Source organism: Cyanistes caeruleus, chromosome 21 (assembly GCF_971803275.1).
Source record: "Cyanistes caeruleus chromosome 21, bCyaCae1.hap1.1, whole genome shotgun sequence".
Taxonomy (NCBI): Eukaryota; Metazoa; Chordata; class Aves; order Passeriformes; family Paridae; genus Cyanistes; species Cyanistes caeruleus.
In genome coordinates, this window is record NC_141721.1 from 7338187 (window position 1) to 7361388 (window position 23202).

At 39.2% G+C, this 23202-nt stretch overlaps 2 protein-coding genes across 13 annotated transcripts in view; one reads left to right on the plus strand and one right to left on the minus strand.

The window, feature by feature from the left end:
- RNFT1 (ring finger protein, transmembrane 1) lies at positions 1-8393 on the minus strand. 2 transcript variants are annotated; one of them, XM_023939356.2, is made up of 9 exons: positions 8202-8393; positions 6094-6494; positions 5679-5755; positions 5164-5264; positions 4391-4544; positions 2535-2693; positions 1680-1745; positions 1161-1262; positions 1-972 (listed from the first exon to the last, which is right to left on the minus strand). In XM_023939356.2, the coding sequence occupies exons 1-9, from the start codon at positions 8204-8206 to the stop codon at positions 838-840; spliced, it is 1200 nt and encodes a 399-aa protein (XP_023795124.1). In that variant the 5' UTR covers positions 8207-8393; the 3' UTR covers positions 1-837. The 2 variants fall into 2 exon arrangements, with proteins under 2 accessions (XP_023795124.1, XP_086716160.1); XM_086860034.1 differs by lacking the exon at positions 8202-8393 and adding an exon at positions 7989-8185.
- The window catches only part of LOC111937835 (uncharacterized), a 23759-nt gene continuing 8301 nt past the window's right edge, over positions 7745-23202 (plus strand). For 2 of the 11 annotated variants that reach the window (XR_015278612.1, XR_015278604.1), the window contains exons 1-7: positions 8312-8505; positions 9062-9103; positions 9848-9923; positions 11311-11446; positions 16377-16545; positions 21417-21599; positions 22988-23118. Coding sequence is in view for 2 of the 11 variants with exons in the window: in XM_086860036.1 (XP_086716162.1) it covers positions 23066-23118 (53 nt within the window). In the remaining 9 variants the exon portion in view is untranslated. Of the gene's footprint in view, positions 8038-8204; positions 8506-9061; positions 9104-9847; positions 9924-11310; positions 11447-16376; positions 16546-21416; positions 21600-22987; positions 23119-23202 lie in introns of those variants that run through there. The other 9 variants (XR_015278610.1, XM_086860036.1, XR_002868780.2 and 6 more) reach the window with 7 other exon arrangements.

A 23202-nucleotide genomic window follows, 5' to 3' on the forward strand; every position in this document is an offset into this window, starting at 1 on the left:
TAAGAAATCTTCTTTCTTTATTCGACATGCACCAAACAAATAGATTCAAATGCATTTATTCTCTCTGATTTTTATGCAAACTACAAATTGCAAATAGAGTATAAAATAGATTGTCTCCTGTAAGAAAATCTGGTTCCTGTTATGACAAAAATATAGTATTAAAGATTTCTTTTAAAAATAACAGCTTTATAAAATGCTAAGTAAAAATCTAACATCAGTGGTTGGTTTAAAGCCAAAAGATTAAGCCAAGGATCCATTAGAAGCCTAGAAGAACCTAAAGGGGGAAATATCTTATTCTTTAATCTGTTTATCTACAGGTGCAGTGAGAAATAGTTGCTGTTCCAGGTGCATTAATAAGCCCATTTATTTTATTTACTGGGCAAGCATCAAAGATCTTTAATGCCAAGAGTGGCAAGCAGCTCTAATTCTCACTGCAGTCCAGAGTATAAAATTTGCTCATAACCTTAATAAAATCAGTAAGTTGACCTTTTGGCTTGAGTTGTGTTAGAAGGATAAATACAATTTAGTACAGTCTGGAACCCTATTAAACTTTTAAAATAAAATGTTGAATTAAGAAGTAATGCAACACATTTCTAGGATTTGCCTGTTTCCTATGAGAATCACAAGAGAAGCAATGCTGGCTTTTCTGCATTCATTCTGAGAACTTCAGTTATCTCTACTTAAAAAAGGTCAAGTTGCCATTTTCTGCACCGTTTTAAATACACAGTATCTGCAATTTGGAAACTCCTTCCTTGTGCCACCTACAATTTAATCTGCAGTAAACTGAAAAACCTTAGTGTGAACAAACAAACTGGAACCCAAGTTGTTTGACAAGCTTTAGAAAATCTGGAGATGCATAGATGTGGCTCCATCCTTCCACTTGTTAACATGGTCTGAAATAACAGTTCTGCAGAGTGGACAGGTTTTTTCTCTATTAAACCATAAAGAGATGCATTCTTCACAAAATGTGTGCTGGAATGAAAAGAATGACAACTTAGAGCTTCTAAGCTCTTCCATTTATATTATTTGTACAGTCTGATTTCTAAAAATAATCATCAAACATACACTCATCTATTTTTTATGTTGTCTTGTGTAACAGTAGTTTAAATATTCTTTAATTTAAAAAGAACCAAAACAACAAATGGGATTATGTGTATTACCTGACAGATCAGCAGAATAGGCTTCTGAAATTCAGCTTGGCAAATGGAACAAATATCATCAGATTCAGAGCACTGTCTCTTGCTGGCTGGCACCCCATAGTGCTGTAAAACAAAGGATTTGCAGCAAATATTAATTTTGAGGGGGATGAAAAAGCCAAACCCAAATACCAGGACAGAAAGGAATTTTGAATAAGGGCTGCAGGGAAACTTAAATCCCTCATCTAAAGAAACATCACTGATTTTTAAAGCAGAAGCAGGACAAAAAAAGATTATTTCACATCCTTTTATCTGAAGGGTGTGCAAATTTTTTTGGTGGGTGATTTTGTTGTTGTTCAGGTGACAACACTATCATTCAGTCGAGGAACTCAGTCTGTGAAATGGGAGAATGAGTATACAGGGATTAATTTAAAAATGCATTTGTTTATTGCTAAAACAACATGAACAGGAATGAGGAATTTGTAGAAGGATTTTCATAGAAACTGGGGTTATGGTTTTGTCGTAAGAGAATTCAGTACTCACTGGGCGTGTAAAAAATATCCGTAAGACCTGCCTGAAGTTTCTCCATTGTCCAAAAAAGCTCAAAAGCTGAAATGGGAAAGGAAACTTGAGTTATGCTTAAGTATTTTTTCACTGTAAACTAAAAAGCTCCCAAGCTTTTGATTCCAACATTGGAAGTCTCATTGCTGGTTGGATGTTTAAGTCACATAAGCACAGTGATAGTTCAGACTGACCCTATTTTAAATGTTTGAAATGTAACCAAACGAAGAATTTAGGCTGAAGTTTTCCTGGTGGAAGTCTGGTTTTTAAGAGTGGTTTTTAAGGTTCTGAAATGAAGCACTGGAGTGCAAATGTATCAGCATTATTATTATTATTATCATACTTGCAATGGTCTTTTAGTCCTGGATTTAAAGTAGCAGAGCATGATGAAGTGTTGGTCATGTTTAAAGCCAAACTGGTTATATTTGGGGCAGATGAGCTCTTTGGAGAAGCAGAGAACCATTGGGAAGATGTTTAACTTGTTTAGCATCACACAGGATACTCCAGCAGAGAAAATTTTCTTTCTTGGAAAATGGTGACTCTTTTAGCTGTTAATTTTATCTTTATTTTTGCAAGTTCTGTGTCTGATGTGAGGGGACCTAAGGCAGCTGTGTCCTTTGCTTTGCAATCCCAATCCATTGCTAGATAAAGACAATTTTGAGTCCTGAGTCAGTTTTTCTGGAAGGCTGCATCAGTAAAACTGAAGCAACTTGGCAGTGAGTACAGAGGGGAACTTCCAGAAATGTGTTGTGTCTGTAACCCTCCAGTGATTATTCCTGCAGAACAATCACTTGAGAATTTTATATAAAATTTGAGAAGAGTATAAAGCTTGCATACCTTGAGGATGAGGTAGAGAAGGCCCAGCAGAATGCCAAGGGTCCATCCCAGTGCAGTGTCCAGCTCCCCATAGGCGATGAGGTAACGGAACCAAACTGGTATGGGGACAAACATACGGTAATACTGGCAGAGTTCTTCTAACAGCATGTACCAGTAGCCCTAAGCAAGACATGCAAAGGAATAGCTCAAGATTTACAACTCCAAGGATTTCCAAAATACACAGAAAAGATGCATTGTTATTCTTTGGAGTAGCTTCTCATATTGAAACAATTAAATGTGTAGCACAGAAAAAAAAGATCAGAGGATGAGTCTCACCACAACCATACAAGTAAGAGTAGCAGAATTGATTGCTGGACTGCAGAAAATCAAATTATAGGCTGAATTGGGATGGCTTGGCAGATGCCTACCTATTTAACAAGTCCATCAGACTTAATTTCATAAGCATCACAAAAAGTAAAGTGACGTGAAAATTTGGTCACAGAGCTCAGCTTGTCATGAGCCAGAGTTGTGACCCTCACTGAGGGTTAAAAAGTGAGAATAAGGCCCATTCTTTTAGTAATTATTAGTAAATAATAATAATAATAATAATAATAATAATAATAATAATAATAATAATAATAATAATAATAATAACGTTATTAATAATACATTACAAACTCTTTTCCTGTAAACAGTTTTGTGTCTGTCTAAGAAACTTGTTTATTATCTTCTGATAATAAACTTCTTTAAGGATGGGGTGATATAAAAACTGGGGAGCCAGGAGAGAAGCAAAAGGGGAGCTGGACTGAACTGGTAACCAGTGTTCAGTAACACCCAAAAGATTAGTGAGTAACAAAACACAAGTGTCCTGCACAGAACACTGTGTGTGTACATGTATAATCATAAATATTTAGCTTAGCTTTTAAAGAAAGAAAGTTTTTCTTGAAACTGTATTTGTAACTCTTTCTATAATGTTCACAGGATGATGCCACAGTTTGTCACTATTGACCAGATTTCTTCTTTAATTTAGCCATAGTTGGTGTAATGGAATTTTCAATAACTTTTTTGCATGTTACATCACTAGAAAAAAAATAGAGATCTTGATTATATATCAGTATATGGAGAAGTCAGTTGTACCTCAGGAGAACTTGTTCTGGTACACTATAAGAGATAAAAACATCCCAAAACATCCTGTTCAAATGCTACCACATCAAACTGTACTTGCTAATTTGCTTTTTCTGAACCAGCACTAGTAATTGCAATTTTAAGATAAAATGTAATTGGTTTTGCCTGCCTCACCTTGGGAAGCAGATAAAAATAAATACACCACCAGTGAGTGAAAGCTTCTGAGAAAATTATTAAACCTCACTGATTTGAGAAATTAAGCTATGAATCAAATTCCTTCATCTGACACAAATATTCCTTAAGTTTATTAGCAACAAAGAAAATTCAGGATTATTTTTGAAGAGACAGAAAAAAACAGCTGTTGGCACGTGCAGATCTTAAAATCTTGACAGTTCTTGTTGAGCATGTGCAAAATTTGCTGTGCTCCAGCTGCTTCAGGCCAACTGCCCGTGTACACATTCCTACAGAGCAGAAAATAAAAGGTTTGCTTCAACCCCCAACTTGGAGACAGAAATAAACCCATTTATCCAAGGATATAATACAAGCAATTGTTTCAGATCAGGCTGAAAACCTTTTTTAGCACCAAGCAGAGAAGAACATGAAATCCACAGGGTTTTCTTGCCCACGGTGTAGTGGTGGATTATATACAGACATTTAATTAAAGATTTTTCTCTGGGTAGAATTTAATTATTAGTTACTTTTACCATAAGAGAATCTTCACAAGAATCAAAACTACAAGCTTGTTTCCTTACCTTGGATTTAAAGGACATGATAAAAGAAGGCACCAGGAGAATAAAGCACTTCAAGCCCATGAAGAGGAATTTCAGAATAAAGTCTGTGACTCCCACAATCCAAAGCACCTCCCAAAAGTTCATAAAATCCACAGTGGGGCTTAAGAAGATTAAGCTACAAAAAGAAGTATCAGAAGTTACTGGAGCACCCTATTTAGAGGAAACTGTAACCTGAGATTATCACAGCAGGTTTAATTAAAAAAGGAAACCTGGCTTACACCAAGGGAGAACATTTGCTAAGAAAATGAACTGCTCATTGTAAATGGATCACTGAGGATCTCTGACAACTTTTCCATCTTGGAACCTTCTTTGCTATATCTTCATCACAGCCCCCATCCTCCAGAGCTCAGTTTGCTGTCTCAGTTTGGCATTTAGCATTTGATTTCCAGCCAAGGCTGCAGCTACAGAATGGTCAAGGGGGAAAAAATCAATTGGAGTCATAAACTCCACGGAGCACCAGGATGCCACATTTGGTACTCCCAAGGGTCAAAGCTGGGAATCAAAGCCAGGAATGGTCTCTGTGGCACAGTAGTGCCACTAAATCGAGAATGGAGTCTAGAAAATTCCATCATACTGCTTCTAAGGACAGCACCTGTTAAATTTGGCAGAAGGGGAGGAATGGAGATTAAAGTGAAAGAGAAACCAATGCCATAATTAAAGAAAAACAGCAGATAAAGTGTCCCCAGTTAATGTCTGAGTAACTTATGGTGGGGTAGAACTGTTTCTCTACTTACCTGTGATACAGGGACTGAGAGTGGAAGGTGTAATACAAGAGGAGAGATGATCCACTTAGGTAGAGTAGTAACCAAGTGCACTGCAACTTGGAGCACCGTTCCTGCAAGGGGATTGTAAAGACACTGCAGTCCTTGCCTCAGAATCAGTGCTGACATCCCAAACACCCAGTCTGTTGCATCAGAGCAGTTACTACCAGAGGACTTTACCTCAGGGGGTTTAGACCCCATAAAATAGGAGAATAGTTAATAGTTAAGAAGGTACTACATAACTTACAAAAAAGTGATTTCAATAGTCAAAGTCAGAGGAGAAAAAAATCCCACCCTCCTGAATTTTGCAAATGTTGTTATCTGAGTAGCTCCCCTGTACAGAGGCATTAAGACTTAACTTCCATCTTAATACCTAATATTATTAAGTAAATAAAACAGCATCTCCATTCACATTTCTTTCACAAATGGATTAACTTGTTTAAGTCTTGCTTAACATAAAGAATTTTGTTGCATAGGGTGATACTTACTCTGAGAAAAACCTGATTTACTATGCTTTTGTTTGCATATGCATAAGTTGTTAGCAGCCCAATTCCAAGAGAAATGCCTATTAGGAAAATAGGATCAGTTATAAACATGAAAAGAAAAAAAAAAAAATCACTGAACTGGGTTAAAAAGCAGTCACTTCTAATATGTCTTTGTAATTAGAATTAATAGCTCAGACTCTCAAGCCAGAATAATTAAGCACATTGTACATATGCCAGCAAAGGAAACAGAAGCCACTGAAATGTAGTTTAGTAAATCTCACTTTCTGATGAATAAAGCAAATAAAAATAAAGCTAAAAATAAATTGAATTACATTACAGGCATGGTTATTAGTACATTTCTTGGTGGGGGGAAGGGAGGAGGGTCTGCTCCCTCCGAGCTGATTTTGCTTTACTCTACCAGTTATGTGCTGCATGAGGAGTTTGACACACAGGATCAGGAGGTAGGGCAGGCTCTTGTGCAGCCACTGCAGGAGGTACCGCAGCTCCGACAGGGAGCTGCCGCCCTGCTCCTCCGGCTCCGGGGCTGCATCCTCGAGCCCTCCTGCCTCGCCATGGGCGTGCCCGTGGGAGCGGCTCTGGGAGTCCGGCCTGGAGACCCGGGAGCTCGCGTTTTCCCTGGATTCTCCCGCGCTGGAGTTCAGCTGGATGCGCACGTCCCCGGTGCTGGGGTGGCAGGAGCCCTCTCCCGACAGCCTGGGCGAGGAGGAGTCACCGCCGCTCCCCTGGATGCTGTGGAGATGGGCGCAGTCGGGTTGCATGGTGGAGCTTGCTCCTGGAGGTTTTTCTAATTTGTGTCTCCTAGAGCGGGATATAAACAGGGACAGTTAAAGAAATAGATAAATAGTTCAGGAAAATAAAAATCCAGTAGGTTGTACTGAGCGACTGAATGAAGGCAAAATTCTCTGAGATCCTGCCTGAGTTTGTTCTCTGGTTTACACTCACTCTCCACAGGACAACCTCCTATGTCCCATAGTAAAATGATTTCCTTCCCTCCACGTGCTGGTTTCCCAGCCTGCAGTGACCTGGCTGCCTTAGGAACAGCTAAAAGTGCGAATCAGAACAGCAAAATCTGCTGGACAGGAGACCAGCACTGGCTTGTACAGGAGAGATCTTGGAAGTGCTGCATAATTTCACAAAAATAGCAACAGCAGTGGGCCAGAAAAGGAGCAAACACTGATGGGAAGGAAGCAGGGAGTACATTTCCATGCAACCATTAATTGGTGAGCGCTGGTTCAGACACGTCCAGCCAAAAGCCAGTGCATGCTCAAAACTGAGGGCCATTATGAGATTAATGAGATTATCCTGTCTGGGGAAGGGAGCAGAACCAGGTTAGGCCATTTTCTAAGAAGCATTTTAAAGAGGGAAAAATGAAATGCAGCCAAATGAGGTTTGATTTATTTTTCCTTTGGCATCTTTTGGTTGTCTTCTGGGCAGTTTTTCACTTCTCTGTGAATCTTTACACAGATCAAATAGGGTTAAATCAACTTCTCTGGACTGGTGTGACATCAGAGTAATGATTTTGGAGAATGCCTTGAAGCTGAATTTGACACAATACTTGTCACTATGGAGTAATATTGAAACACTGAGAATGTTGTTATAATCCTCCTCCTTATTCAAACTCTTACAGATTCCTCTTTGAAATTATTTTTTTCACAGCTAGGTTCACTGGGGATACAAAAACAAAGCAAAACTGGTTTTGCACACCAAAAAGTTCTGGATGCATTTGCACAAACCTCAAATTCTTTAGCCTTTAAAAAGAAGGTAACATTAAAGAGCAGAATCACTTTAACACATAAATATGAGAACATACTAATATTTACAAATACTGCTCCTACTACTATTTTTTGTTGGTCAAAGATGACATCATACTTCAAAACAACCAAAATTCTCATTCTGTATTTTTTTTGCACATGAATAAACGCGATGAAGCGGAGATGGTATTGACTTGTGTGAACAGTGTTACTGAGCAATGTTTTTACAGGAAGGAGTAAAAAAGACACCTCATTTGCACTGCAGTTGGTGTTTTGGGGCCGGGTTCTGCAAGAACTGACAGCTCGGTGTTTAAAAAGCCGGAGCTGGAGGATCGCAGCCGCCCCTGGCAGTACGCCGAGCAAACTTTCAAATCACCGACTTATAACATGGGATTTCAGAGAAGACTCCCGCACCCACACAGATTTTGTTCTACCCTCCAAAAATTAGCTAAAATAAGGCTCTTGAGAAAGGCCCCTTCGAACGTTCACCGTCTCTCCCGGGGCCGCTGCTCCCCCCGCGCTCCGGGAGCTGCTCCCGCACCTCGCCGGGCCCCCGGGAGGGTTTGAACCGCCGGGAACTCCTCAGGAAGGTTCGTCCTGGGAACCCCTCGGGTGGGTTTGTACCGCCGGGACCCCGCACAGGGAAGGAAAGGCTGATCTCGGAGCCGCGTCGCCGCGTCCCCGTGTCCCCCTCCCTGCCCTGCGCTGTGAGGGGGTGCGGGGGGCGGCCCCTTTCCCGCCCCTTCCCCGGTACCTCATGGGGCGCCCGGAGCCTCCCGCCCGCCGCCCGCCGCCATCGCCGGGGCCGAGGGGGTGTGAGAGGGCGCGGCGGGGGGAGGAAGAGGAGGAGCCGTGAGGGGAGGAGGAGGAGGAAGAAGAGGAGTGAGGAGGAGGAAGGCTTCGAGCTGGGCGTTGCTCTGGCAACGCCGCGGCCTTCGCCCCGTCATGGCCCGTGAGGGTCGGGGGGGCGCCTCCCCTCAGCCTCAACCCCGCCAAAACGAGGGGGGAGGTTCCTGTTGCTTTTTATTGAAAGCCTCAATTAAAATTAATCTGGGAAGGTAATAATAAGGAAGGAGATGAAGGGATGTACATAAAAATATATGTGTACTGCGGTATCATTACTTGTCGGTGGCGATTAAGGGAGTCCTGCTGTCTGGAAATTGGCTTTGCCTCCCAGGAAACCTGAGGAAAGCACTGCCCTAGTTAATACTGCTGTAGTTCTTGGGAGAGGCTTGGAATGAAATAGATACAGGTTTTCTTTTGAAATATGTTCTTGAATAAATTAGTTTGCATCCAGAAATGGCATCTGTTTTCCCTGGCTCAGATATTTTTCTAGAAAAAGTGTTTAGGTATGCAGCTCACATGGAAAGTGGGACTAATATCTGAGCAGCTTTGAAAATTGGTGCTGTGTTGTTTTGAGTTAGAACAGAAATGCTGGTTTAATTCCAAAGTTTAAATACAGTAATGCTGTGGGGTCAGTAACCCCTGGAGAGGGAGAGGATGGGCCCTTAGACACAGATCTTACAAAGTAAAAAACTATGTGTTTGGAAGAGTTAAGTGGCCTGGTGTTCAGTGACACCATTTAACAACAAAGCTTCTCTTTTATTTTCAAAGAGGTAGCTGAAAACACTGGCTGCATCTCTGTGTCTCTTGGAGGTAGGTTTTGAGAAGGCAATTTGGTCTACTTTTATGATGTTTTTGGAAACTTTGCTTAGAATTTCCTGACTGGAAAGTTCAGGTCACATATCCTCCGTGTTTCACTCAGGCTGTGGCTGATGAATTGAAAGAAACCTGAGCTGGTTATTACAGATATACTTAAGTATTAAACATACCCACAGGCCTCCTGTTCCTGTAGGCCCTCTGAACTCAGAAGACCTTTCTCATTTGTGTAATTTCTCTGTCTAATTATCCCAATACTGCTTCGGTTAGCACCAATGCAGATTTCAGATGCCTGGTAGAAAGCACTCAAAGAATTTCATGGCCATGTCCCCATCCTTCCAAGGATAACACAAACCTGTTGTGTTTGGCTTCTGCTGTGCCATATTGTTCATTCTCCCACTCTTTGCTCAGTCAGTCACTCGCATCATGTTTGGATTATGAAGGACAATCTGAAAAAAAATCATAATTTGCTTCTCAAATCAGGGAAAGCAATTATAAATCTTTTATTTTTAAATAGTGTTTTATGATTGGAAATTATGCATGCCTTCTGTACATCGCTTGGAAGGGTATAAATATAAAAGATTTGTTCAGCTGTTTCTTTTTTGTAATTATAAAATGCTTTAAAGTAAAAATGTAGCTTTAAATCCACGTTGTTCTCAAACTGTTTCTCATTGCCACATGCACTGAAAATATGAACTTAATTCGTGGCAGCTTATTAATCAGTGGTGTTTGCTCATGCAGGTCACTTGCTGATTTATCTTCAATTCACAGCTCATTAGAAGGTGTGTAACTCTTCAGAGATGTTGTTATTTAACAGGTATGTTTTCCTACTGCCATTAATGACCTCTGGATTCAGTAACTCCTGACACAAGAGGGATTTGGGAGATTATTCACAGAAAATTGGAAGTCTTTTCTCATGGGCATTGGACCCATTAGGTCATGGAATACCTGGTGGTAAATTTACCAGTCTGTCTTTGGATTCTACTCCCAGGATGCCAATAAATTTCAGAGTTCCCAGGCACATTTTCAGATGTTTATGCACTCAGAAGTATCCCAGACTTTCTCATCCTCCCAGGAAGTGGTGGTACCTTCTTAACTGGTACAATCAGCACTTTGATCAGTGTGCACCTGCTTTTTCTGGGGTTGTTCAGTGCATGAAAACATTGGAACAAATTCTGATCTTTGTGGAACTCTGCCTGGGATGCCCTGGCAGCTCAGTATTTACCTCTGCAGCAACAGTTACTCTGTCCTAGAAGCTGCTGAGAGCTTGTTTTATAGGCAGAGAGAGTAGAAGAACATATTTTGTGTCCTGAAGGAGCTCTGCAGAAACCTGAGCAAGTTAAGGGATTACAATCTTCACCTTTTGTATCACCTTTTTTCATCAGAAGGAACTGGTGCTTTAAAATGAGGTGTGCATCTGTGGTGGAATTTAAAGGAGCTGATCTCAGATACACAGAAAGCAATTTTAGTTAATGATATGATAAAAAAATGGGCTTTTTGGTAAGTCTGTAGAATAGCAGAATGTCCTGAATATTCAAAGGCTTTATTGGTTTGTCTTCATTTTACCCAAAATGCTGCTTGAGTATGGAAGACTTCTGCAAAATTAAGAGGGTTTCGTTTAAACTGAAGGATTTGAAAGTCCTGCCAAGAGGCTGAAATAACCTTTAAAATTCGAATGTTTCCTGAGCTTGGAGTGCTCCATCTTTTAAAAACTGTCTCCTGCAACTCTACAAACCCTGAGTTCAGTTTGTATTTCGAGCACGAGAAAACAGCTCCTGTGCTCCTGTATCTGAGACAGTGAAGAATAAAGCCCAGTTCTGAAAACATTCCTGAGGTGATGGCTGAGTTTCACTGCTGAACTCTGATCCTCTAAGCTTTGTCAAGGAGACTCGCAAGGAATTTGAAGCAGATATTTTTGTATTGCAATGACATCACCCCGTTCCCTGAGGTTTCCAGAAATCTTACGAGCCCTCTGTGTACAGCAGCGTGTTCATTCCTGTGAAGTCATTCTAAACTGAGAGTAATTCCACTGCAGTGGTGTCATGTAATTGTTCTAAAGCTGCTGAATTAGATCCCGGAGGTTTTTTTTTTTTTTTAGGCAAAGATATAGCCTTGAATGAGAATCAGCCAGCGGAGCCACAAAGGGCAGCTGTAGTTTTTGCTCCCTGCACAGGAGGGTGCTCAGCCTCTGTCTTTATCTGCAGGAAGGAGCGATTCCCGTGGTCATCAGAACCAAGCGCAGAAGCTGTTTCCTGAACCGGGCTTTTCTTGTAGTGATACTGGCGGATCTGTTAAATCCAGTGACTCAAAAATTATTCAGCTGTTCAAGAATTTCGAGAGGTGTGTGTTAATTGCTGCTGTTAGACCATTACGGAGGTATTTAGGTCAGAAGATGTAATGATAGTGACGTTGGTATTCTCTAATGGGTGTCCTTAAAGGTGCCGGAATTTCAATAGAATCTTTGAAGTTTCTCAAAATTAGGTTTTTTTTCCATTTAATTTGCTCATCTGAACGTGTGAATCCCCGTGTGAATCGTTCAATAGAACAGTGAATTCTCATGTGTGTAAACATGAGTGGATTTACCCGGAAGGAGTAGATGAGTTTGTTAATTTATATTCCATTTGTAGTACCTGCTAGTAGTTACATCCTTAATTATTCTGTATTTTCCTTGTTAAATCATAGAATATCCTGAGTTGGAAGGCATCCACTGAGATCAAAGTCCCACTCCTGGCCCTGCACAGGACAGCCCGAGCAATCCCACCATGTGTGCGATATACAGCAATATATTTAATGTTCCACACCTAAATTAATCTTCTAACATAACTCATAAAATGGACTTTGACTTTCTGTTTACCTTTTTAGGGATGAAAGAGGGAAGTCTTGGATGTTATTGTCTGGTCAGGTTTTAGTTAAGTGACTCTTCTGTCTGAAAGCAATTTGTCAAACCTGTGTGTTATACAATATTCCAGCCCTCTGGATGCACATCCAATTTTGTCACCGAGGAAAGACAGTTTTATTTTTAAAAAGCAGATGTCTGGAAAAAGAAATATCTCCTTTCAGACCTTTTGGAATTAATACAAACCTAGAAATGTAGTAGGCAAAATCTTGTTTGCTGTGGTGAAGGGGATTCGTCCCCTTAACGTCAGCACATAAATATTTGCTTCATTTCAGTCAATATTTACCTCATGGGTCAATAAAACTTGTTTTGCACTTCACAGAGTTAATATTTACTTGCTGTTTTTAGCTTGGTGACAATATTTAAAATTCTCTTAAGGGTATGGGGGGCTTTTCTTCTTATTTTCTAACAAAAGATTTTGTTTTAACAGAGGTGTGTTAGTTCATTAAGAAGTGTTATCCATGAGTCAGACCATGTTTGTCATGTAATTAGATTATCCAGATTATGTCTATAACACTTTACAAGTATGAAAAGGATTTTTTTTTTTGCTTGAAAGGGTCAAGTGACTAAATGTCTTACCAAATTCAAAAGTAATTGCTTGTGTCTGTAAAATTAGGCTGTAAAAATTAGGACACTAATTTAGAAGGTAAAGTGAAATCGAAGTACTCCTAACTCTGAAAATTATTTTTATTTTGGAAACAATCATTAACAACCATTTTTTCAGTTAGGTCAAAGCACAGTAGCCAGGCTTGTATGGTTTAGGAGGAAATGCAGAGATGAATTTTAGATTCTTATAGTTGACAAGACCACATTTGCAAACGTACAAGAGGAACTTCCCCCATCTGCATTTCATATTTATATCACACCTGGCTGTGTGTTATTTCCAGTGGTTGAGGTTTATTAGAAGTTGATCCATTACTTTCAACCTGCTCCAGCCTTTGTCTGCAGCCTGTGGGTGAGGGACAGGCCCAGCTCCTGTGTCTGCTCCAAGGAGATAACAGGGTGCTTGTTAAGCCACATGTGTTATCTCACTGCCATGTACCCTGGTCCTGCCTGCTGTACTTAACCCCAGTCCTCAGCAGTTTGTTTACATTTCTGTCACAAAGAAAAACCAAACATCTCCAGTTCTGTCCCTCAGAATGGTGATTTTGTGATTAATACAATTAGAGTGAGGGTGAGGTTATTTAATTGAAAACTTCAGTTGAACTAAAATCTCTGAACTAAATCACAGCACACCCATATCCTTCAAACTGTCAAACAAAACATCTGTTTATGATAATGATTATCTTAATTGAAGAGTTCTAGCTTATGGATGCTTTTCTTCATTAATAGAAAGAATTAATGAAACAATACTTAGGAAAGTACTTAACTATTTAACTAAGAACTACTTCTGAAGTGAAACACTGCTGAAGGGATATTGGAATTCATCTTAGGGTCCTATATTAACTTCCTCCTGATGAACTTAACCAAGTTAACCATTTTTCAGCCTCCAGTGCTGCAGTAGAAATGTGCTTCCTTAAATCTGGTTTGCTTGCAGACAGAGTCTGACACACTGGATTTAGTACAGCTGCAGAATTAACATTCAAAACTCCCATGCTGCACAGTTTCCCCACGTGTTACATAAAAATGTTCTGCAGTTCCTCGCTCCAAGGCTCCTCTCTTAGGGGCTTTAGCTGCCTGTTTGCCTCCCCTTTGGTTACTGTCTTAATTTATACACAATCCAATTTTACACACTCACCTGAATTACTCTTCATTGTGAGATAAATATGGTAAATTGATAATTCTGCCTAATATTGACTTAACATTCAAGGTGTAACAGCTTCAGAACGTATTTTGAAGGTATGTTGTGTTTCAGGTGATGGGAGGAAATGTTTCTTTGAACACCTGAACTGTAGAGCTGCCATGGTTTGGATGTTTTTGAGTTTCAACTTTTGAGCATCCATCTCTATCTTGTTTAATCCTTCAAGGCAGAGAATGGCTTAGATTCCATTCCCAAATTTTCAGGATTTTTCATCCAGAGACTGAATTTCATTCCAGAAGATTTTTGGAAAAGCAGCTAATTTGACTTAGGGAGTAGATAGATCTTAAAGTCCTGTGGTGGTAGGTAAATACCGTCAGGAATATCCCTCTTCCTCCCTGGGTTTTCATGGCAAAAGCAGTTCTGTTACTTTTGTATTCTAAAGGAATATTTCCTAGCCTTTATTTTACAAAGAGTCCTTTTTAGCAACCAACTTAATTTTATCAGTTTTATCAGTTTTTCAGTCCAGACTTGGAAATCACTCCTTCCCTCTTTATCCTAATGGTCCTTCCCCTCCAGGAAAATCTCAGCTTTGATTTCTATGGAGTCAGCAGTGAAGGATAGATTGGGAGCAGTGTTAAATTCTTGCTGGTGCTGCTGCATCTCTTGACAGGAGAGCAGAGCCACAGAGGAGGAAATAGCATCAACATTCTTCATAAAGCAGAGAAAATAGGTGCAGGAAAATACTTTAAATTGAACTATAATGAAATTATTGTTTATGGCCCAGCTTCTCCCTTCCATCCAGAATCTGTCATTTAGGTGGTTGGGCCAGCAGGTGCAAACATAATTGAATTCAGGGAAATAAATAAGGAGGGAGGCTGGGGATTGTTTGCTAAAAAGAAGACATCTAGTTTACTAATTAGGAGGATTTATAGGATGCTGCACTTAAAAATGGATGATTATTGATAGATCACCTTAATCATGAGAGTTACTTTATAGTTTGAGTTTCTTCCAGCAATAACCAGGAACAACAGCCCCTCTGCTCTGGACACTGTTGTTTGCAGTTGAGAAGTTTCTAAAAGGCTGAACAGAAACAGTGTTGTTAATTTAGAGAGGAGGTAGCAAAAATTATGTGTTACATCTGTCTTTGAATTAGTTACACAGAGGAAAGAAGTTGGAATTGTTTTTAATCATGAGAGCATAAGAAGTTATAGGACTGTAGGAAACTAAGATGGAAATTGCTTTTGATATTCTCATCTAAAGGTATTTTAATGGAAATCAGAGGTAGATATTAAACTAAAATATTAGTCAGTGGACACTGCTGAAGTGCAAGTTAAATATTTTTAAATTTCATTTATTTTAAATGCAGTAGTGCTGATAACACTGGCACTTAGGTCAATATCATTTCTCATTAAAGTTCTTTTAACACTCACAGCTTTATCAGTTACCAGCGAGCTCATCACAGCAGCCAGGTATGAATTACACATTTCCCATGCCTTTATCTAATTCATTTCTCCATCCTGCACTTCAATAATTTGAATCTGAAGTATATCAGGAAAACAGAGTTGTTTTCTTCTCCGTGGAGAACTCAAGCAGAACTATTCCTCACAAAGGGAAACAAACAGCCAGACTGAATTACCATGGAGGATGTTGCAGCTGAGCTTGTAAATAATATTTTGAGAAACTTACATTTACTTCTGAAAGGAAAGAACATTAAAGAATATTCTGAAAATATAGAGAGGGAATAATAGAAAAAAAAAAACAAACCCCAAACCTGTAAGATAAATCTGGCTCACCAGCCTTTTTGCCATTTCATGTCTAACATTCATTTTTGAGATATATCAGTTACATCAAGCTGAGGCCAGTTTAGTTTTATGTGCCTGGTAAAATGGAGTGGATTCACAAGGATCTGGCCCATTCTCTTCTGTCACCTCATATTTCTGTTACCATGTCTGTACATTCTTTTTTAACAGTATGGAGAAAAAGAAATGAAAGTTTCTAAGTGAATATTTTTAAATTCAGTTACTCCATAGAGCAACTTTCTTCTTTTGTGTATTCCTCCAAATAATTCATCATGGTAAAATCTAATGCTGAAGTAAAAGAGTTAATTAAAATTTAGATTGGAAATTGAAATATCAAATGAATCTAATCTGAGGATTATGATTTCAGGTGTTCATATGCCCAGCAACAAATAAATGAATATCCAAGGAGTAGGACAGCCACACACACTCAGGGTTGGGGCAAACACTCAGCAGGAGCTATGGAATAAGAGGATCCTTTAGTACAGAAATCTGCACTTTGCTTTTGACAGGGCTGTTCTGAGAAGGGGTTTATAGTGCCCCAGGAGACTGGATTTTTCTGGACTGGGGAGGAACCAGTAGGTCTAGAGGTGTGTGGATGTATTTGCCATTCCTCAGTTGCCTCAAGAAGTGCAGAACTTTGCTCCTACAACTCCTCTCTGGGTGCAGACTGACATGTCCCATGGAGAATCCACTTTAGTGTAAAAATTAGTTCAGTTTGCTTCTGACTTAATTGCAAAATCATTCAAACTTTGTGTGTTTTCTCTGTGAGTAATCCAAATTTAGATTTCACTGTTGGTGCTACCTGGGTTTCTTGTGTGTTTGTGTTTAATGCAGCTGAAAGTTATTATGTAAAATGGGTAAATTGGAGTCTTTAAAGGAGCTGCCAACTTGCATTTGCCTGAGTTACTTCAGCAGTGGAGAGGAGAGGAAGAATTCCAGACACGTCATCCTGATTTCACAAGTCTGCAGAGATCTCCAGAGTGGACTTACCCATCTGTGTGAGGTGGTAAATAGCTCTGTGCTTTTGTTCCTCACAAGTGCCTGCATATGTGTGCTCCAGCCGTGTAATCCATGTAATCCACGGATCCTCCTCTGTCTAGACAAACTGTTCATCCCCTTGCTGGGCACAACAGAGTCCTCAAGGTTGGCAGAAATGGGCAGTTGCATTCAGAATCAACCTGAACCCCCTAGGTGCAGTGCAGGTGCAGGATTTTGACCTTCCCCCAAAACAGAAAAATTGGCATCTGAACCTGCCTCCTTCACAGTTCAGGGACAATACTTAACTCATGATTGAAGTGTTCCTCCCTAAAACAGACACTTTTCTGTGTTCACTCACCCTGAAGTTATAAATGATAGGAAGGAGAGAAAAATGGAAAGGGAGACTTTACTTGCTCTAACCTTGACTTCCAAAACAATGCTGGAGAAAGCCACCCTTGTGTCTGGCTTTCCAAACCAAGGCCAGCTGGGGACAATTCCTGTCATGGATGTTGTTCACTGCTCTGACAGTGTTTGAGCCTTGTTGTTCAGTATTGTCCATGGCACGGTGGGAGAGCATTTCCCCTGCTCCAGAGTCACTGTGGCATCTCCTCAGCACACAAATTCACCTTTCAGCTGGGTCCTACAAATCAAAGCCTCCTTGTAGAGCAAAACCACATTCCCTTCATTGTTGTTTCACACTGTGTACCCATGAAGGGCCCTTCTGGACTCAGTTCTAAAGGGATAATTGTACTATTTAAATATTAAACATCAAAGTTCTTTTTTTTATTGTTAAACCAATATTAAAGTAGGACAAAGCTGATTTACAGTTTATGGCAGTGCATTCCAGAGTCGCTGGCGTTGCAGCTGATGTCCTGTTCCAGCAATATTGGCACTGCCAGGAGGCACAGAAATGGAGATTTTAATCAAAAAACTTTATTTGAGATCCACTTCAGTTAAATTATAAGTTAATCTTGCCTTGTGAACTTCCAGGCTGTTAAAAAGGGCAAATGGCTGCAGTGTCCTCTGAAACAATTCAAACCCCATATTTCATCAGGAGATGATTCCACTGCCCTGGAATTGAAAGTTGGGTGTCTTTTCCTCACAGATTGTTATTTAATCACTATATATTAGCTTTCATTGCCCTTTTGATATATTTAGGCTCATAAACTTCTCATTGACTAGATTGAATTTACCACGATGTTGTTACTTTTTATGAACAGAATGAATCAATAGCAGATCTGTTGGTTTGCCCTGAGTTGTTTATTTTAAGGGCTGTTTAAACTTCACTGAGAGAAAATGGAAGGGCTGATGCCCAGTCCTCCTCTTTAATACTCATTATTTGGTAACACTCTGGGTACAAGCTGCCTTAACCAGCAAGTGCTGCACACATTAACCAGAGATCCAGGGCCAGTAATATTTTCTAACATTATTTGAAATGTAAAATATTTTGCAATATTTCCAATTTATAGTGTTTAATACTTGCAAATTACTTTATTGTTGTAATAGAAAGCTTTTGTTTCATTACTAGGGAATATTCCAGAATAAGATTTTTTTTTTTCACTGAAAATAGTAACTGTCTTGAAAATATCTGTCTGATATCTCCTGATATATATATAGATATATATTTATAAATGAGCAAATAGTAATTTATTTTCCTGTACTCCTCAAATGATCAAACCAGCTGACTTCATGTATGGATTTGAAGCACAGTAATAAGAAATATCACTGGGTTCATTTTATCATTGAATTTTAGGGATGTGGTTTCTTGCTTTCTTTTTTTTTCCTGTTTGTTTAATGATTAAAATCATCTATTAATCAAGTGCCACATAGACAAGTGCAAAACTGTGCCTAGTGGAACTTGGGAATTCTTACATCAGTGTAATCAGGTGATTACAGCCCAGACTTTGTGCTTGCTGGAGGGATTTATTTGGATTCACTGTTGCCTCTATGGGCTTCCTCCTCCATTATTTATGCATCTTTATCATTGTATTAAGTGGTTAATTAAATCTGGTCAGGTTAACCTTTGTTGATGATTAGAAGTAGGCATCTCAGACACTGGGAAGCAAATAATTTTGGGTGGAACATCTTGTTCTTGTTTGAATAATTATCTTTGTTTACATTCACACAGCCTTAATCGCTTGAACCAGACATATTTGGGGAAAGAGGGGGAGTGCCCAGAGCAGGTTTTCAAATGTACAGAATTTATAAAGGAGATACATTTCCCTTCCTTCTTCTCTAAGAGCAAAATAGAGAAATAGCTTGAATTAATAATCCAGAATTCAAAGTATTCACAAAGAGCTGTAATTTGTTGTTAAATAACTTTTAAAAGCCAAACCTCCAGGCTGACCAGCTGAACTGAGTCCTGTTTCCTCAGCTAGGATTCTTCAGCAGTAGCATTGCAATATTTTGCTGGTGGAGTATTTGTCATTCTTTTCCAATTATTACTGTTATTATTTTACAACTCTATTTGTCATTGTTCTGTGGTCTGTTCGTTTTTTGCGTGCTTATGAAAGCCTCTTGTCATTTTCCCTGTCCTTCCCCTTGGTTTGATATTTTCTGCCAACTCCTCTGTCCTAAAGCCTTTTCTTTCCTCTTTTTCTTTGTGCAATGGGATCTTACCTCCACAGAACCATTGCCTTTATTGCTCATGGTGGAACAAATTTATCCCAGACAAATTCTCTAGGTGTTGTGGCTTCTGTCATCAAGGTGGGAAAGACCAGAAGGAGAGATGGCAAAGTGAACTCCTGGCAGAATTTCTGATTCTTCTTTGGAAGAACTCAACAGCTCAGTCAAAAGATGCTTATTCTGAAGATTATTTTATTTTGATAATGTAATATTGTTTATCAACTGTTGCTTCTCAGGAACCAAACTGTGGGATCATAGGAGATCTGTAAGCTCATTGTGGTCCAGGAACTGGGATAATAGGAAATTAGAGAAGAAATAGAATAAAAACACAAAAGATTTCTTGGTTCCTATAAACCATACTATAAACCATACAAACTATAAACCAATCATATTTCTGTGTGGATACTTTCTGCCTCAAAAATGAGATGTTAAAACAGCAAAAGCTGTAGAGAAGGGCAAAAAATGCAATCAAAGATATGGCAGATGTGGGGAACATGAACTGTATTCCCATGTTCCTTCTGCAAAAAGCCTCCAAGTCATTTAAAGATGTAACTTTCTTTTATTCCTCTTCTGAATAAAATAGTCTTCTGTAAGTGATTTTATGATACATATAAATATTATGGTTATCAGTCTTCACAGTTAAAATAAGGCTTTTTTCTTTGGCAGGAGGAAGGCTATACATGCAAATTCAGATTCCTGATGCATTCCCACTAACTCTGCCCTTCTGTTCTGGCAGAATTAGGAAAAACTGTGGGTTTTGTATTTTATTTTATTTGTTTCTTTATGTATCGTGTGCTCTCTGATTCTTATTTCTTATTTCATGTTCTTTTCTGTTTTTTTTTCTTTTTTGTTGCTACATCTGTGGCTGAATTTCTTCTTTTATTTGTTTACTTTGCCTTGAACTTTCTCTTAAATCCTCCTTTTCTTTTTAGCCAGACTTTTCCATTTCCACTTCCCTTCCCCTTCTACTTCCATATATTTTCCCCTTTCCCCCCTAATATTATCATTTTCTCCTCAGAATTTGTTGATGTTTTTCTTTCCCATGAGCTTTCCTGTCCTTTTTTTTGGTATTTTGTACTTTACCTCAGGGGAGACTCAACAAGGATTTGGGCCTTTTTTCCTTAACAGTGCAAAACTGGATAGAATCCACCTTAAAAATGTGTGGGACAAACTCTGTCCTAACTGTTCTGTGGCATGAGGATGACTGGGAGCAAATAAATTCCTGTTTAGCAAATTTAACTTCTCCTAAAAATTCAGGCTCCATCCTTGCAGCTGGAAACTGGATCATATAATGGGTTATTACAAGCTGTTAAAATTTGAGACCGAGGAGGGGGAATAGGCTGAAGTTATTCCATGGATTTTTCTGTTCTTTGTGGGAGGCTGTTAAAATAAAGCAACAGTATAAAAGATGAATTATATACAATTTAATGTAAAGCTGTTGGAAGCCATTAGGATATTTCTTCCTTGATTGTCTAACATTTGTGTACTTTTACAAACTTTTACATTTTTTGGTTCTTTCCGAACATTATGAAAATTGTACTGAGAGGAGTAAATTCATCTGCATAAAATTGACTGCAAAGAGCAATTAGTCCTTCATTAATATGCAAATTTGGTCCAGTGCAGATTCATCTGTATATGAGGCTTAAATATGCAAGTCAGTCTTGCTGTGCGAGAAGCCCAGATGCTTTTATTTACTTTGAAATTGAGGGATTTGGTTAATGATGTTGTTGACAGGAAAACTTGAATAAATTTGATGATCACCATCTTTCATATTAGACGAGGCCCATGGAAAAAAATTACCAAGTAAAATACCAATTTTATTTGGTAATTTCCTATTACCAATCTTGTAATAAAATGTAAGATAGAAAGTAATAGAGTTAGATTTCCTAATGTAGTTATCCTGAAACTTAAACCGTTCCCCAAAGATGGAGCCATTTTTCTTAAACTTTGTTTTTCCAGAGGGTAAAGACATCTTCATAAGCTGTATGAGTAACACACTGCCTAGAGATTTAATATTGCAAAGTTGGTTCCATGACTTGCTTCAGTTGGTGAGAGGATATAAGCCTGTCAATGAAAAAGCAGGAGCTTTGGAAATGGTTCTTAGTCATCTTCCACGATTTATCTGTAGGTTCTTTTCAAGAATTAGTGTTGAGTCCTTTGCCCTGAACCTCTGGAACCGCCCTGGACTCTGTCTGAACACACAGCCAATGCTATTTGGATCACCTAAGCTCCTTATTAAACATTTTCCTAAATATCTTTAAATCTTTGCAGCCCTTGGTAATGATACTTTCTTCCTGCTGGCACCCACCATAGGCTGGCTCAGAGATGCAGGGTGTTTCCTCACCAATGAATCCAAGCTGTGGTGTGTCTTGCCTCTCCTCTTTTCCTACCCCACGGTTCCTTTGGCACATCCAGGATTCCCCTGCTTTTGTCCAGCATCCATCACTCAGCCAGGTATGGGAACAGTTCCTTTGTACTCATCAGTCTTGATTCACCTGCAAGATCCCACAAGTTCTTTCTCCTTGTCTTTCTTCCTTTTTCTTTCTCTGTAATTCCCTCAGGCCTAAATTTAGCTTTGGCTTAAACAAAACTGGTCTTTGACTTCAATCATGCCCATTTTTTCCTGGACCAAACCCAGTCTTCTGTCTTTCCTGAGTGAGGCATTGGCTCTTCCAAAGTAACAGAGAGATGTGGTTTAAATGGACTGAACTGGGTGGTAATTTATAAAGCTCTAGTTGTAACTACCTGAGGACAAGTTAATAAATGAGACCATTTGATTCCTCTGACTTCCTGGCACAGCTGTTTGGGATATAAATCCTCACAACAGTTGGTTTCCAAATCCTTAATGTGCTGCACTAGGCAAAAAGTTTCTACAATCATGTTCAGGAGAGAAAAAAATTCAACACCAAACCAAAATTGTTCATGTGGTCTTGCAGGTGAATCCAAAAGCAGGAAAATAAAGATGGAATTGAGTATTTGGGGGGAACAGAGGAGAGATCTGATAGTCTTGTGAAGCTCTGGTTATCCTACAAGGGAATCTGTGTTTTTTACCATCAGAATGAGGCACTGACAGTGTCAGAAGGGAATTTATTTGCAGTACTTAATCATTTAGGAGGCGATAAATTGATTAAAAGGTGAAACCTTAAAACCACACCATCTGCTGAGACTTAAATAGCCTTTGCCTTTGAGAACACAGAATTGTTGGGCAGTTTCAGTATTTTTCAATGCCATCCACACCAATCTTAGCTTTCTGATACAGCTCCCAAAAGGAGGAAAATATTAATTTTGAAGTGTATAAACAACAGGCATCTCAGCGCAACCTGAGGTTGTCTCCTATCAACTATGTAATCTTTATATTCTAGATTAATAAACACTTCAGCCTTGGAGTTTATTAGTCCAAAATATATTTATTACCTCATAAATTCAAACCCCCTCCAGTTGCCATCTAATTAAACTGCAGCGCTGTGCATGCTATCTTTGGGGATGTATTAATAATGGAATTATCTTGTGAAACAGTAATTACATACTTTGTGCATTCTTTGCTACACTCTTTCTTCAGTGTCTGTGTGATGAGTGGGGCACACAGTGCTCCATTGTTTGGAGCTCCTCCAAACTCTCTGTGTATCCAAAGATAAGCAGATTTTTTTTTTTCCCTCTTAGTAGAAGAGGGAGAAAAGTTTGTGCATTTTTTGTACTCAGGGAGGACCAATACCACCAGACTAGGAACAGTTATGAAACATGATTGTGCAAGTGATTTTAGCTTGTGTTTTCTCCTCACTCTTTGAGGAGATTACCCTCAGGAGTAAAACCTCCTTGCAGGATATGTTTTGTTCTTACTGCAGCTGCCTAAAGGTGAAGACAACCACTTTATCTGCAAGAAAATATTCATTTATGGGACTTAGAGGTTTGAAAAAAGGAAAATGGGCTTAAAGCCTTCCTCAGGACAGAGATTTACTCACAGTTTTCTCCTGTGGTAAGTGTACTTGCTGTATTCTAATTTATAAATGTATTGACTCTATCTGTGCTTTTGCTTTATAAGGTTGTCCCCATCTTCTAC

What these genes read in the sequence shown, in the direction of transcription:
- RNFT1 (XM_023939356.2), bottom strand. An exon ending in CCTCATGCAGCACATAACTG is followed by an intron (nt 5,756 to 6,093) that starts GTAGAGTAAAGC and finishes TTTTCCTAATAG; the next exon opens with GCATTTCTCTTGGAATTGGG. An exon ending in TTCTCTACCTCATCCTCAAG is followed by an intron (nt 1,746 to 2,534) that starts GTATGCAAGCTT and finishes TTCCCATTTCAG; the next exon opens with CTTTTGAGCTTTTTTGGACA.